Raw genomic sequence first — 13,321 nt, forward strand, 5'->3', positions numbered from 1 at the left:
CTAATGAAATTCTCTTTGCTTCTCCTAAATCTCCCCCAAGTCACCGCAGGCAAAATAAGCATTTGCAGATATCTTAAACTTCAAAGAAAGAACATTATTCACTATATTATATTTTGTTATAAATAAAGGTCAAATCATGTTTCCTGTTTAGAGGGTCACAAAATATTAATGTGTTATTTCAAATAAACAGCTGACACAATAGATCAAAAAGCTGACACAACAGATCCATTAATAGTACAACATGAAAACTTATATAGCATTCTTTTGTCCATATGTTATCTCTAATATAAACGTTGTAAGTGGATCCTACCATAACTGAGGAACAAATACCATCTTTATTTTACCTAATATGGCAGTTCTCCCTCCTTTTCTTGCATGACATATTATTTTTTAAAAATCAGTCATGCTATTAATTGTTGATGGAATTCAGCACTTAAAGCCTAGCTGTTCACTCTTTGAGAACTAGAGCATACCTAAGCTAACTTCTCATCTTACAGATCAGGAAACTCAAAAGCATTTTTTGTTTTTGTTTTCAGTTAGTGTTATACAACTAGTGAACACTACAGCTAGGATTAGAATCCACGTGTCTTAGGATAATGTATTTGCTTTCATGCAAAACAAACTCCCTCAACCATGTATTTGCATATTATGTTAAATTATTCAAAAAATCAAACACCTTTTTATTTTCACAGAGTAGGTATTATTTATTATCTACATTTTACAATAAAAAACGTTGAAGTAGAGTTTAAATCACTATTGCTCTCAGTCAAGTAGCTAGTAACTGTAAGAAATCTGGGCCCCAGAGCTCCTGACTGCTCCAGTAATAACCTTACTCATGACAGCAAACCATTTCTCCAAATTTTTACACAGGTCTTAGAAAAAATAGAAATTTGCTTTCAAATTATTTCTAGTAACTCACAAAGTGAGATATACAAAACATGACACAAATAGCAGGCATTTCTTGGGTTTCATACTATGAAAAAGATCAATTTAAATTGAAAGGGTGTGGACCCTTTCGTCAAATCACCCATTTTGAATGATGGTAATATTAACATGAATGCATAGCCTTATTAGTTACTAAAATGTTACCTACTATAGAATAAGAACTAAACATTAATGTGCTGTGATGAGTTTCATATTTGTAACAGAATGTTTAAAGATGGATGTCAATGGAGACAACAGTTTCAATATATATTTGATAACAAATACATGTTATATTTAATCTTTTAAAATATATATTCTAATACACTAATAATCCTTTGGGCTAACTTACTGTTTATTTATTAAGTAAAAATTGGTAACTACAGGACTTCAAACCACATTCATATTTTTTATATCATTCCATAGACATGCTGACACCAATGGATAGCACGCCCTCTTTATTTGTTCAATAAACAGAAGATATTAGGTAGTTGCCACACAGCACAAGTCAACTTACCTTCAACTGCACTAGCAGGGTCACATTCTTCAAATTCAATGAGGCCTAAAAACAAACAAACAAAAACACATACATATGTTTTCTGGTAGAAAACAATCAGATCAGATCCCATTTACAATAAATTTCACCCTAAAACAACACAGGTTTGAACTGTACGGGTCCACTAATATGTGTTATTTTTTTCAATAAATACCTGTACTATTTTTGATCCACAGCTGGGAGTTCATGAATGCTGAGGGCTGAATGTATGCATTGATTTATGCCATTTTATATAGGTGACTTGAGCATCGGTGGATTTTGGACCATCCCTGGGGTCAGTGGGGGAGGTAGGTCCTAAAACCAATCGCCCTTGGATACTGAGGGACAAGTTAAGTTTGGGAAAGTCAAAAGTCATATGGTGATTTTTGATTGTGTGGGGGTCAGCATCCCTAACCCCCACACTGGTCAAGGGTCAACTGTATATCCTTATAAATGTTCTAAAATGTGTTCCAGTGTTATCTGATATTGTTAATTAAAATATCAGTAATAACAGTGAAAAAATTGAGACTACCCTAGTCTAGTCACAATTTACTAAAAACCTTTTATGATACTACAGAACTGTAGGCAGAGATCTAACATATAGATTCTGCCTTCAAGGAGTGTGCAGTATAGTTCAGAGAAAGCAAGCATGATAAGAGGCAATTGCTGAATCCTTGGTTGTGTTCATGGGAAGGACAAGAGGACCAAGATTGTAAATACTACTTTAATGTAAGCTTGGCTCTTATCTGACCACTGTGAACTGGCAAATAATAGGTCTTCCATGTACATCCGCTGAACAAATTAATTCATTACATGCCAGCTAAGTGGTGATGCTGGGATTACAACCCACATCTCTCTAACTATATAGCAGAACAAGGAATATGATCTACAGTTTGCAGGCAATGGGAAGAGTTTTCATGTGAGAAGGTGATACACACACACACCTGCAAAGTGGTCTTATAGGAAAATTAATTTAGCACTTATATGAGGGATAGATTGTAGAGAGGGAGAAAATGATAAAATAGAAATCAGAAAACAATTAAAATAACCTTGACAGGCCTGCTGAAATTAGCCTTAAATGCCACAAAATATGGTAAACTTCATATCTGTAAGATATCAAATTATTTAGGTAGTAAAGAAAGTAGTAAAAGCATGAATTACTCTTCTACTGAAATATCCCCAAAGCAAAATATCAACTAAAAAATTACCTTCCATTAAATTATCATTTTACACATAGTCCTGTTTTATATAGGTCCAGCATTGTTGTGAAATAATTATTAATTTATTAATGGTAAATGGTACAACCTGCTATATCAAGAAATTTAGTAAAGAGTGGATAACGAAGGATTTCATTACTGCTTCTTCTAAGACATTAAGCTTAATTAGAACTATATGCAAATTCATGATCAGAGATCTCTCACTGATCATTCCATTACAAAAGAAAACCACTGATTAACAAGAAAGATTTCTCTACAAGGAGGAGCATCTAAAAATATTGGCCAAAATGGGCTTCTTGCCCACAATCTAAGATTTACCTCTTCAGTTGCAGTTTCTATTCAAATAGAGTAGATTAAAATTTAATGATAAGCAGAATAATATGGTCATAAAATGAGTAGATAAACTAAGGCCCTGATGAGTTAATAAGCAATACATTCCACACTAGGCTGTTATGATATATCTTAGTTAAGTCAGAAAATGGCCCAATCGAAAATTTAAGGACTTTAAGTTCATTTTGGAAATATAGAAGTCAAGAATTCATTAAATGAAAGGAAAATGAGCTTGTTCTTACAGTCCTGTAGAGGCCTATGTTAAGAGCTGACAAAGAGATGAAAACTGAAAAATCAATAAAGGTAAAGAATTTTAGTATGTGCATCTGATAATTAGCAACTTTTTACTTGGAGTAAAAATTATAAAGAATGAAAAATCTCTACCTAAATCACCAACAGCTTATGTACTATGAGCTTTACTATTCACTAATAAAACTTGAGAGAACATAACCTTCTGTGTCAAATAAATCTGAGTTTATAAACAACAACAAAAAAAGACAACCAGAAATATGGTTAATCAAAAATTCTCCTATACTGTAACACAGCACATAATTTTTGCCTAGTGACTATTTATAGACTCTCTAGGGGGCAGCCAGATGGCTCAGTTGATTAGAGTGTGAGCTCTTAGCAATAGGGTTGCCCATTCGATTCCCACATGGGCCAGTGAGCTGCGCCCTCCACAACTAGATTGAAGACAACAAGCTGCTGCTGAGCAGCCAGATGGCTCAGTTGGTTAGAGCGTGAGCTCTCAACAACAAGGTTGCCGGTTCAATTCCCATATGGAATGGTGGACTGCGTCTTCTATAACTGGATGGAAAACAACGACTGGACTTGGAGCTGATAAGCCCTGGAAAAACACACTGTTCCCCAATACTCCTCAATAAAAATTTAAAAAAAAAAAGAATCTCTCATAATCAGGGTATGGACTTATTCTAGAGAGAAAAACAAAACACTAATGCCAAACAAATTGCATTATTTACAAATATTTAAAAATACGTTATAAGACTTTTACCTTAGCAAATATGATATACTTTTTAAGATTTTTGGATGCCTTTAATGTATGTGAAAATAGTAAAGACATCCCTTAACTCTATAAAAATCAATCCCCTCAAACAAAATTCTACATTGTTTTCTCACAAAACCTTTTTTCCCATACAAGTCATACCTTGATTGCTTTTCTCTTTATCTTTCCTAAACACTCTCTTAAAATCCATTAGAAATAGGAAAATGTCCAATAAAAATAAGCTATTCAAAATGACACTTGAAATACAAGATGCCAAATCTTTTCAAATTGTAAGATACGTATTAACAATTTTAAAGAGTATCATCCACACATAAGCTTTTCTATAAAAGACTGAAGTACCAACAGTTTCTGAAATAATAAAACTAAATATACCCTTTTAAAAAAACCATTAAATCATGCATGAAAAAGACTTTCTTTTCAAATGGCGTATGTTCCACATGCTGCTTCACATGGCAGAGCTTTGCGTGCCTGGCTCCCTGCCAGGTGACAGCTCAGCTGGATGTCAGTGCACATTCCAACCCCCCTAGTAGCCTGTCACTTCTGAACTGTTTCACAAGTAGAAAGTTTATTCAGCATCTCCCTCAAATGCAGTCCACTGTCCATCATTCTGTTCTTCAATCATAAGACAAGTTACTTTTCTTGACAGTACCATAGCCAGAGTGGGAGTCAGAAAGAATCGTTCGCTACAACTGGAATTTCAACTCTTTTAGGCTCAATTAACTCTGTTGTCAAAATAAGTAACTGCTCTTAGCGCTTAGGTTTTATGCTGGGCCACAAGGGCAATTTAGTTTGTATAAAATCAAATAAGACGATTTTGGCTCTGTCTCCTGATGCTCTTTTACATATTATCTAAAAATACCACCATGAGTTCAGTTAAAGACAGAAGAAACTAAAAGCAGATCTCCAAGAGGTCAATGTACTAAAGCAAAACAATTCTTACATATGATGCTTTAATCATCAGATAGAAATAAATTACTGTTATCAAAAGAAAAGTCAACAACCTAAAGAATTCATCCAGGGGCGGCCAGATGGCTCAGTTGGTTAGAGTGCGAGCTCTGAACAAGGTTGCCGGTTCAATTCCCACATGTGATGGTGGGCTGTGCTCCTGCAACTAAAGATTGAAAATGGCGACTGGACTTGGAGCTAATGGGCCCTGGAGAACACACTGTCCCCCGATATTCCCAATAAAATTTATAAAATAAAATAAAAATTCATCCAAATCTAATTTGGATCAAAACTTCAAAGAAATGGTATAGGAAGAAACACAACTTATTTAACAGTAAACTTTAATCACCACAAACGTTTTGTGGAATAAGGTAGAATATAAGAAACGTGAAATATTTAATTAATAGTTTCCATTGTTTTGGAATCACTTCTAAATCTTAGGCCACCAATGGCAAATTTGCAACTCTGTCTAGTTCAAAATTGTCTCAAAACTCAAATAAGTCTGGGCTAACCAAATGAAGCATATTCCTGCATATGTCCAACTAAAACTATAGAACACTGGGTTCTAATTAGAAGCCTAAGTAAAACATACAAACATGCCCAGACCCTGAGTCTAATAAAAAAAAAAAAGGATGATAATAAAGGGGGTGGAAAGAATGGAGGGAGGGAGGGAGGGAGAGAAGAAAATATGTGTGTGAGACTCACAATAATGAGAGTCAATGACACATTCTCAAGCTTGCTCCTGGGCCCGTGGAACGCAACAGTCACATTCCAACATGTCTGGAATGATGAACCAGGCAAGCTAACATGAAAAGAAAGCATCCGACTCTAGCTTGTGGTGATATGCAAAGGGCACGGAGGCTCAAGCTCTGGTTCTACCACTGCCTGTGGGCTGATTACCGTGGATTAGTTACTTCCTCTTTTGGAACCTAGGTTGTATCATTTTTATAAAGTGATATGAGGGATGATAACAATACCCTGTGCCGCATTTGCTTTTTCTGTCTACACGTACCTATGTACAGTTTTCCTTTTTAGCTTGCCAAATCATTTACAAGTAAATTCCAACATCAACGCGACCTCACTTCAAGAGTATTTATTTTGATAAAGGGCTTGTAGCAAAAATTCCATCAATCCAGTGGTTCCAAATCCCAACTCCTAGCTGAATCTTAGTGCAATGCTTCATGCATCAGAATCACCTGGGGGGCTTGTTCAATCCCAAATTGCTGGGCTCCACCCCCAGAGCATCCTATTCGGAAGGCCTAGGTTGGTGCTCAGGAATCTCTGAGTTTTAAACAAACTCCCAGGTGATTCCCGTGTCTTGGAATTACACTGTGAAAACTACAGTCCTCAGGAAGCCCTGGAACCACTGCCAGGTATTCCTAAGTCTAGACAGTGCTTCTCCAAGTCTACTGTGCATACGAACTGCCTGAGGATCTTATTAAAATGCAAATTCTGATTCAGTCGGCTTGAGTAGGATTTGAGATTCTACATTTATAACAAGAATCCAGTGATGTAATGCTCCAGGTTCTCAACAATGGATGCACGTTAGAAGCAGATGACGAGTTCTAAATTATAGTGGTACCAAAGTCCTGTCCTCCACCAACACAACCAGGATTTTTGGGATAGTGTACTGTCTATCCCAGGATGAATGGGTGAATGGATGGTGGATGGATGAATGGAAGGAAGGGAGAGAGGGAGGGAGGAAAAAACGGAGGGAGGGAGAGGGGAAAAGGAAAAGAACTGAATAGGAAAAAGGAAAAAATTTCCATGAATGATTCCCATATGTACTCAAGGCTTGAGAACCAGTGATGAGGCAAAGTCAGGAAGGAACTATGGTCTTATATCAAAAAAAACAGAATTTTAACCATGAATTTCAGTCACTGTAAAACCTTCCAAATTTTCATCTAGTTCTCCAAACAGAATCTTTGCACTGATATCTAATCTCCTAAATCCAAAATCTGCCTCCATACCCACACACTGAGTCATGTTTTCACCCTCAGTGTTTATGATAAAACCTTGGGCAGTTATACCCAGCTCACTACAATCTCTTTTCTCTGGGAACTTCCCCCTTCTCCACACATGATGAAGAAGCCATGTTTATACTGCATGACCTAGTCAGAACTCACTGGACTAGAAAGATTACCTGACCCAAGATGACTTGATCAGATTCTCTCTCCCAGAAATCTGGGGTTACAAAACCTGGATTAATTTTGAGCTACAGCTGCAATTAAAAAACAAGTAAAAGTAACTACAAATTACTGGGCGGTCACCTATGTCATGTGTCTGGAAAAGCAAAGATAACAAAATAAAGCAGTAAAAATGCAGAGATCAAATAAAGGAAAAATGATATCTAGTGTGCCTACAGGTTTGAGTTTCCTTTTACAGTCTGGCAATATTCCTGATTTTGGAATCTTGGGATACCTCAGTTTCTTTCCAGTACATTACCGTTTAAGCTCAAACTGGCCTGAGTTAGCTCCTTTTACATACTGCAGAAAGAACTAAAACTCTGTCCTTGTTATTATGCACACGTAAAAATTATAATCAGCTTACTTTATATTTTTACTTGTATTCTGTTGCCAGTGTTTCTACATTTAACATTCTTCATGGCGGGTACTTCATTCAAATCAATAAACTAAGCTTTCCTTAAACAAAGCCTGCTCCAAACAGTCTAATCTTTACTCCACAATTTAGGATTATTATTATGACGATCAGTTACTGTGCTGTGATATGACTGCAGATGTAATTGTGCAGGTTGTCAGATTAAATGATTTCTGAACCCAAGGACAGCAGAATCAGCTTTTGAAAAAAGACTGCGTATTGTTATGACACAATTCTAATGCATTATGACATACCTGCTACTAGTATACTATATAAGAAATGTCTTCTATTACACAAGCGTAGGCAAATGCTTTCTGTAGAGTCAGATAATAAATATTTTAGACTCTGTGGGCCAGAAGGTCTGTCACAACTACTGACCTCTGCTGTTGTATGTAGTGTGAAAGCAGCCCCAGGCAATACATAAACAAGTAAGTGTAAGTGTGTTCAACAAATCTTTTGCTGACATTCCAATCTAATTTTTGTAATTTTCATGTATCACAAAATATTACCTTTTGATTTTTTCCCCTTATCAGTTAAAAATGTAAACCCATTCTTTGCTTGTAGTCCTCTCAAAAATAAGCAGGGCTACATGTGGCTCAATGGCCCCAGTTTGCCGACTCCTGCTCTAAAAGATATAAAAGAGAATCACTGTCAGGTGGCACATACATCCCACAGGGCACAGTTCTACACCTCTGCCCCAGGTGGCCAGGACACAATAGGTGTCTTTCTTTGAGGGCTCTCCTCTTTTATTCTCCTGTTTGTACTTATCTACATTATCCTCTCCCCTAATCATCGCTCTTTCTTTCCTCTTTCTCTGGCCATTCCTCCTTACTGTCAAATAGAAAAACCAAGTGATCACAGCATATCAGGTGTGGTATATGGCTCTTTGGCTCTTCTTAGCTATTTTTAATTTTGCTTTCTACACAAGAGTTTCTGCTTCTCTGGTTTTTAAAAAACAACTTTGGTGAAGGGAGTGATAAGAGGCAAATTTATTTATAGGTTTGACAGTATTCAAATCCTTGATGGGTCTGGAAAAACAATCACTAGATTTTATTTTTTTTAATTATTTGCTTTACCCTACACTTTAAAATAATACACCTAATGTACAGGTAAAATATCCCAAATATCTAATCAATTAATTTCACTTAAGCATTCTGACCACAGCAATCTCATTGTTCCCTTTTTCTTTGTGGCTGACTGTATTTTGTGTCTACTTTCTCAGGCTTTTTCCTATTTGTATTTTTGAACAAAGTATTGTCTCTGGAAGTTCTCAAATGGAAGCTATAAAACTGTATCACCATATAATGAAAATACAGACAAGCTTTTCAACAAAATCTTTTGTTTAAACTTATTACACACTGGCCTACCAACTTTTTCAGTTATCCTTTTGTTTCTTATAAATGGAAATTTGTGTAACTTTTATGAATTATAAATAGCAAGCATATAGTAAAATTAGCAGAATGACTATAAAACAGTAAACTTCAAAAATATGGATTTTAATCTCCTTTGGCAACTAAAATACATGACAATGAGTAGAAATACTAGGATGATGTGATTAGAACATAAAAAGATATTCAAAATTAGAAAACAACCTATTTATTCATGACCCTTTCAGACCACAGGTGCTTTGATATTCCAAGCATCAATTTACAGTGACTCAAATTCCAGAAGAGCTAGGCAGTACTATACTTGAAAAGTAATGACAAAAACAGTATGGAGGTTCCTCAAAAAATTCAAAATAGAGCTACCATATGATCCAGCAATTCTACTTCTGGGTATTTATCTGAAAGAAATGAAATCACTATCTCAAAAAGGTATCTGTACCCAGTTATCTTTTCATTGCAGCACAATTTACAACAGCTAATACCGGGAAACAAACTAGATGTCCATCGACAGATGAATGGATAAAGAAAATGTGATGTGTATATATACAATGGAATATTATTCACTCATAAAAAAGGAAACTGCCATTTATGACAACGTGGATGGAATTTGAGGGCATTATGCTATGTAGAATAAGTCAGAGAAAGACAAATACTGGATGATCTCACTTATATGAGGAATCGAAAAAACAAACTAACTCATAGATACAGAGAAGCGATTAGTAGTTGCCAGAGATGGGGAGTGGAGAATGGCCAAATGGGAAAAGGTGGTCAAAATGTACAAACTTCCAGTTGTAAGTTTAAAAAGTCCTGGAGATATAATACACAGCATGGTGACTACAGCTAACAATGCTGTACTATATATTTGAAAGCTGCTAGGAAAGTAGTTCTTATCACAAGAAAAAAAACGTTATATGTAGGGATGGATATTAACATATTTTGGTAATCATTTTATAATATACATGTGTATCAAATCTTTATAAACTAATATTATATAAAGTGTATGTTAATAAAAAAGAATGACAAAAATGCCACTACATATAAAATAATCTCAATGAATAGGAAAAAATTCTAATACTCTCAAAGTGTTTGATTTACATGGGAAAATTGAAGACATAGTTAGAGGTTGTTATCTTTCAACAGGTAACTGACTAAAAAAATTGTATTTTTTTCCAGCACAAGAGAAAAAGGTTAACTTTTAGTTTTACAAATTTTTTAAAGAAAGGAGCCTCTTTTAAAAATGTGTATCCCATAGGACTTAAACTGAGGTGTGATCAGAAAATACAATGAATGTCTAAATTAAAAAAAACATTATTACAGTAAAAGACACACTGCCATTAACCCCCTCAAAATAATCCCCCTTCGCTTTGAACACACTTACCCATCGTTCTTGCCACTTGCAGAAGCAGTTCTGGAAGTCCTCTTTCATGAGTGTCTTTAGTTGCGCTGTCGTGGCTGCCTCGATGTCCTGAATCGATTCTAAACGTTTACTTTCTAATGGTCTTTTTGACTTTGGGAAAGAGCCAGAAGTCGCACGGTGCCAGATCTGGTGAATAAGGCAGTGAGGACACACCATAATGTTTTACTGGACAGAACTTGCCAAATACCAGAAGCAATGTGTGACATGGGAGCCTTTCCATTGTGATCACAAAACATGGTGAATGCTGCTGCCGAATGCCATCCAACGAAAAGGCAGGGATCTTCAACACGGGAAGCAGTGTGTAGAACCTTAGTAACAATGTGTGGCAAGTTTCAACTTGTTTGGTGCAGTCAGTTGGGTGTGAGCTACGGTTGACAAAAGGTTTGTTTTGAAGTGTGCCGTAAATCATCCTCCATCATAACAACACTCCGTGTCACACATCATTTCTGGTACGGCAATTTCTGTCAAATACAAATATTACAGTGTGTCCTCATCCACCTTATTCACTGGATCTGGTACTGTGCGACTTCTGGCTCTTCCTCAAAATCAAAATAATTCAGGACATCGAGGCAGCCACAACAGCGCAACTAGACACTCACGAAAGAGGACTTCCAGAACTGCTTCTGCAAGTGGCAAGAACAATGGGATAAGTGTGTTCATAGTGAGGATGAGTATTTTGAGGGGGATTAATGGCAATGTGTCTTTTACTATAATATTTTTTTTTTTAAACATCCACAGTATTGTTTGATCACACCTCGCAGTTTAGGAAGGAATTCATCCACCAGAGGGGGCCCTTACCTAATAGGAGAAATAAAATGTTAACAGCAATCAAAGTATACGTGTACACAACTGAAAATTAGAACTCATTTTACAAAACAAAATCCTTCATGTCTATAAATTCCGTACAATCACATATAAAACTGTGATTGTTATTTTTCTGAAAAACACAAAATTTTATCAATGCAGACTTACTCGTTCATGTGACCATAAACTGAACAAATGTATATGAAAGAGCTCTATCCACAGCAAGTCAACTAGAGAAGTAATATTTATCCTTTCCACTTCACCCCACACAAACACCTCTTTTTTAAAAGTTAGTTCTGGGACCACCTTTTTTTGAAACTCAGTCACCTATATACACAATGTCAACAGTCATCCTGAAACAGCCACTAATTCTGGGCATAGTGATTCTAGGAAAGCCCAAGTCACCACTATTCTTGGAATCCCTCTTAACTCTTACCACTTAGCTACAGGAATTTTCTACATGTCTTAGTGTATCTTGAGGCCAGTAAATTTAAATTAATAAAGAAACAATATCCATTACTGGCTATCTATCAATCAGGTATGTATTAAATTTTGAAAATAACATTTATTAAGTACTCAATAAATGTAACATCACACATAAACCTACTAACAACCCCATGAGGCAGGTACTATTCGTATCCCCACTTTACAATTGAGGGCACTAAGGTTTAAAGGTCTCAATGCTAGTAAAGAGCAGACCACAAATTATAGGGCTAAATACAGTGTTATACCACAAATAAAAAAATGGCAATTTTTATTGAGGTACATTCACATATAGTTGTTTAAAAAAAATACATAGAGATCTCATACACTTTGCCTGGTTTCCTACAATGATAACATTTTTGAAACTATAATATAATGTCACAAACAGGATACTGATAATGATACAATCTACCAATTTTGTTCAGATTTTTATTTAAGGCATTTTTAACCAGCCAATACATCTTTGCTTTTATTCTATCAACACTTCTAAATGCTCTATAACAATTCTGTTTGTTCCCCAGTTGTTTGTTACCTCTCTTAACTGCTCTTCACTTATATTTTAATCTCTTTCCAAATAATTTTAGAGTTTCTTGCTATTCTACAGTTATGTATCTCAACATCCTTATTTTCTCTGTGTGTGTGTGTTCTCCTTCTCTCTCTCTCTCTCTCTCTCTCTCTCTCTCTCTCTCTCTCTCTCTCTCTCTCACATTTAGTTCTATTCTAATTGTTCCAAAGGATGGCCTTGGGATCAAGAATCCTGGCATTAATCCCAGCTCTGTCATGTACTTGTTTAGGAAATCATTTAACTTCTCAACACTTCCCTGATCTGAAACATGGGAATAACAGTACCTACCTTCAAAGAATTGTTGAAGATCAAAGTTTGCCTGCAAAGTGGTGAGCACAGTACACAGCACAGAGTTAAGTGCTCACTATAATTTATTATTCTGTCACCAAGACTTTTCAAACAGCAAATCCATCCATTCCAACCTCCTTAACATCCTAACTTTAATATTATATGCCCATTTGTTCATTCAAAAAAAAAAGTACTGTTTACACATAAATAACATAAACAGATGAATCAAATACATAACTTTTCTTCACAAATACACAATTACTAAAATTTAAGATAGACAGCAACATCACACCAAAAAAAAATGTACTGTTAAAGTTCTCTGACACTTTTGATGGAGGAAGTAACAAATGACCTGGCTCTTTTTAAGTTTATTCATCAAACAAATAAATGGGAAGACATGGGGTAGGAAAGGAGTGGCATATATAATTTTCTAGAATAAAGACATAAGGGCAACTAAGGTACTAAGGGCAAAGAAGGGGCTTCTACAGGAAACAGCAAACAGTTCAGTTTGGCTGCACTGAAGGGTAAAGTAAAAGGAATAATGGAAAGTGAGAGTAAAGACTGATCAGAACATGATCCTGAAAGGCTTTGAATCTAACTCCAGTCTCAATTTCATTGTGTCTATAATGAAAAGGCAAGGATTTATGAGTAGTGCCATTATGAGTTCATACCTGTATAGTCAAAACATGAATGTGCTATAACATGTAAAACGGGTTAGAAAATAAATTTCTGCTGTACTAGTATTTAGAAACCTGTTGGTGCAATTAATCAGGTAGGTAAAGAAAGCATGGAAAGGTCTGAAAAAAAAA

The 13,321-nt window shown here is 35.6% G+C and overlaps 1 protein-coding gene across 1 annotated transcript in view; it reads right to left on the bottom strand.

Annotated features, from left to right (window-relative positions):
* FCHO2 (FCH and mu domain containing endocytic adaptor 2) overlaps positions 1–13,321 on the bottom strand; it is a 104,144-nt gene that overhangs the window by 44,345 nt on the left and 46,478 nt on the right. Inside the window, exon 9 of the mRNA XM_081053137.1 lies at positions 1,439–1,483. Within this exon, the coding sequence (XP_080909263.1) occupies positions 1,439–1,483 (45 nt within the window). The remainder of the gene's footprint in view (positions 1–1,438; positions 1,484–13,321) is intronic.

The sequence above is a fragment of the Rhinolophus hipposideros genome (assembly GCF_964194185.1).
Source record: "Rhinolophus hipposideros genome assembly, chromosome: 7".
Lineage (NCBI taxonomy): Eukaryota > Metazoa > Chordata > Mammalia > Chiroptera > Rhinolophidae > Rhinolophus > Rhinolophus hipposideros.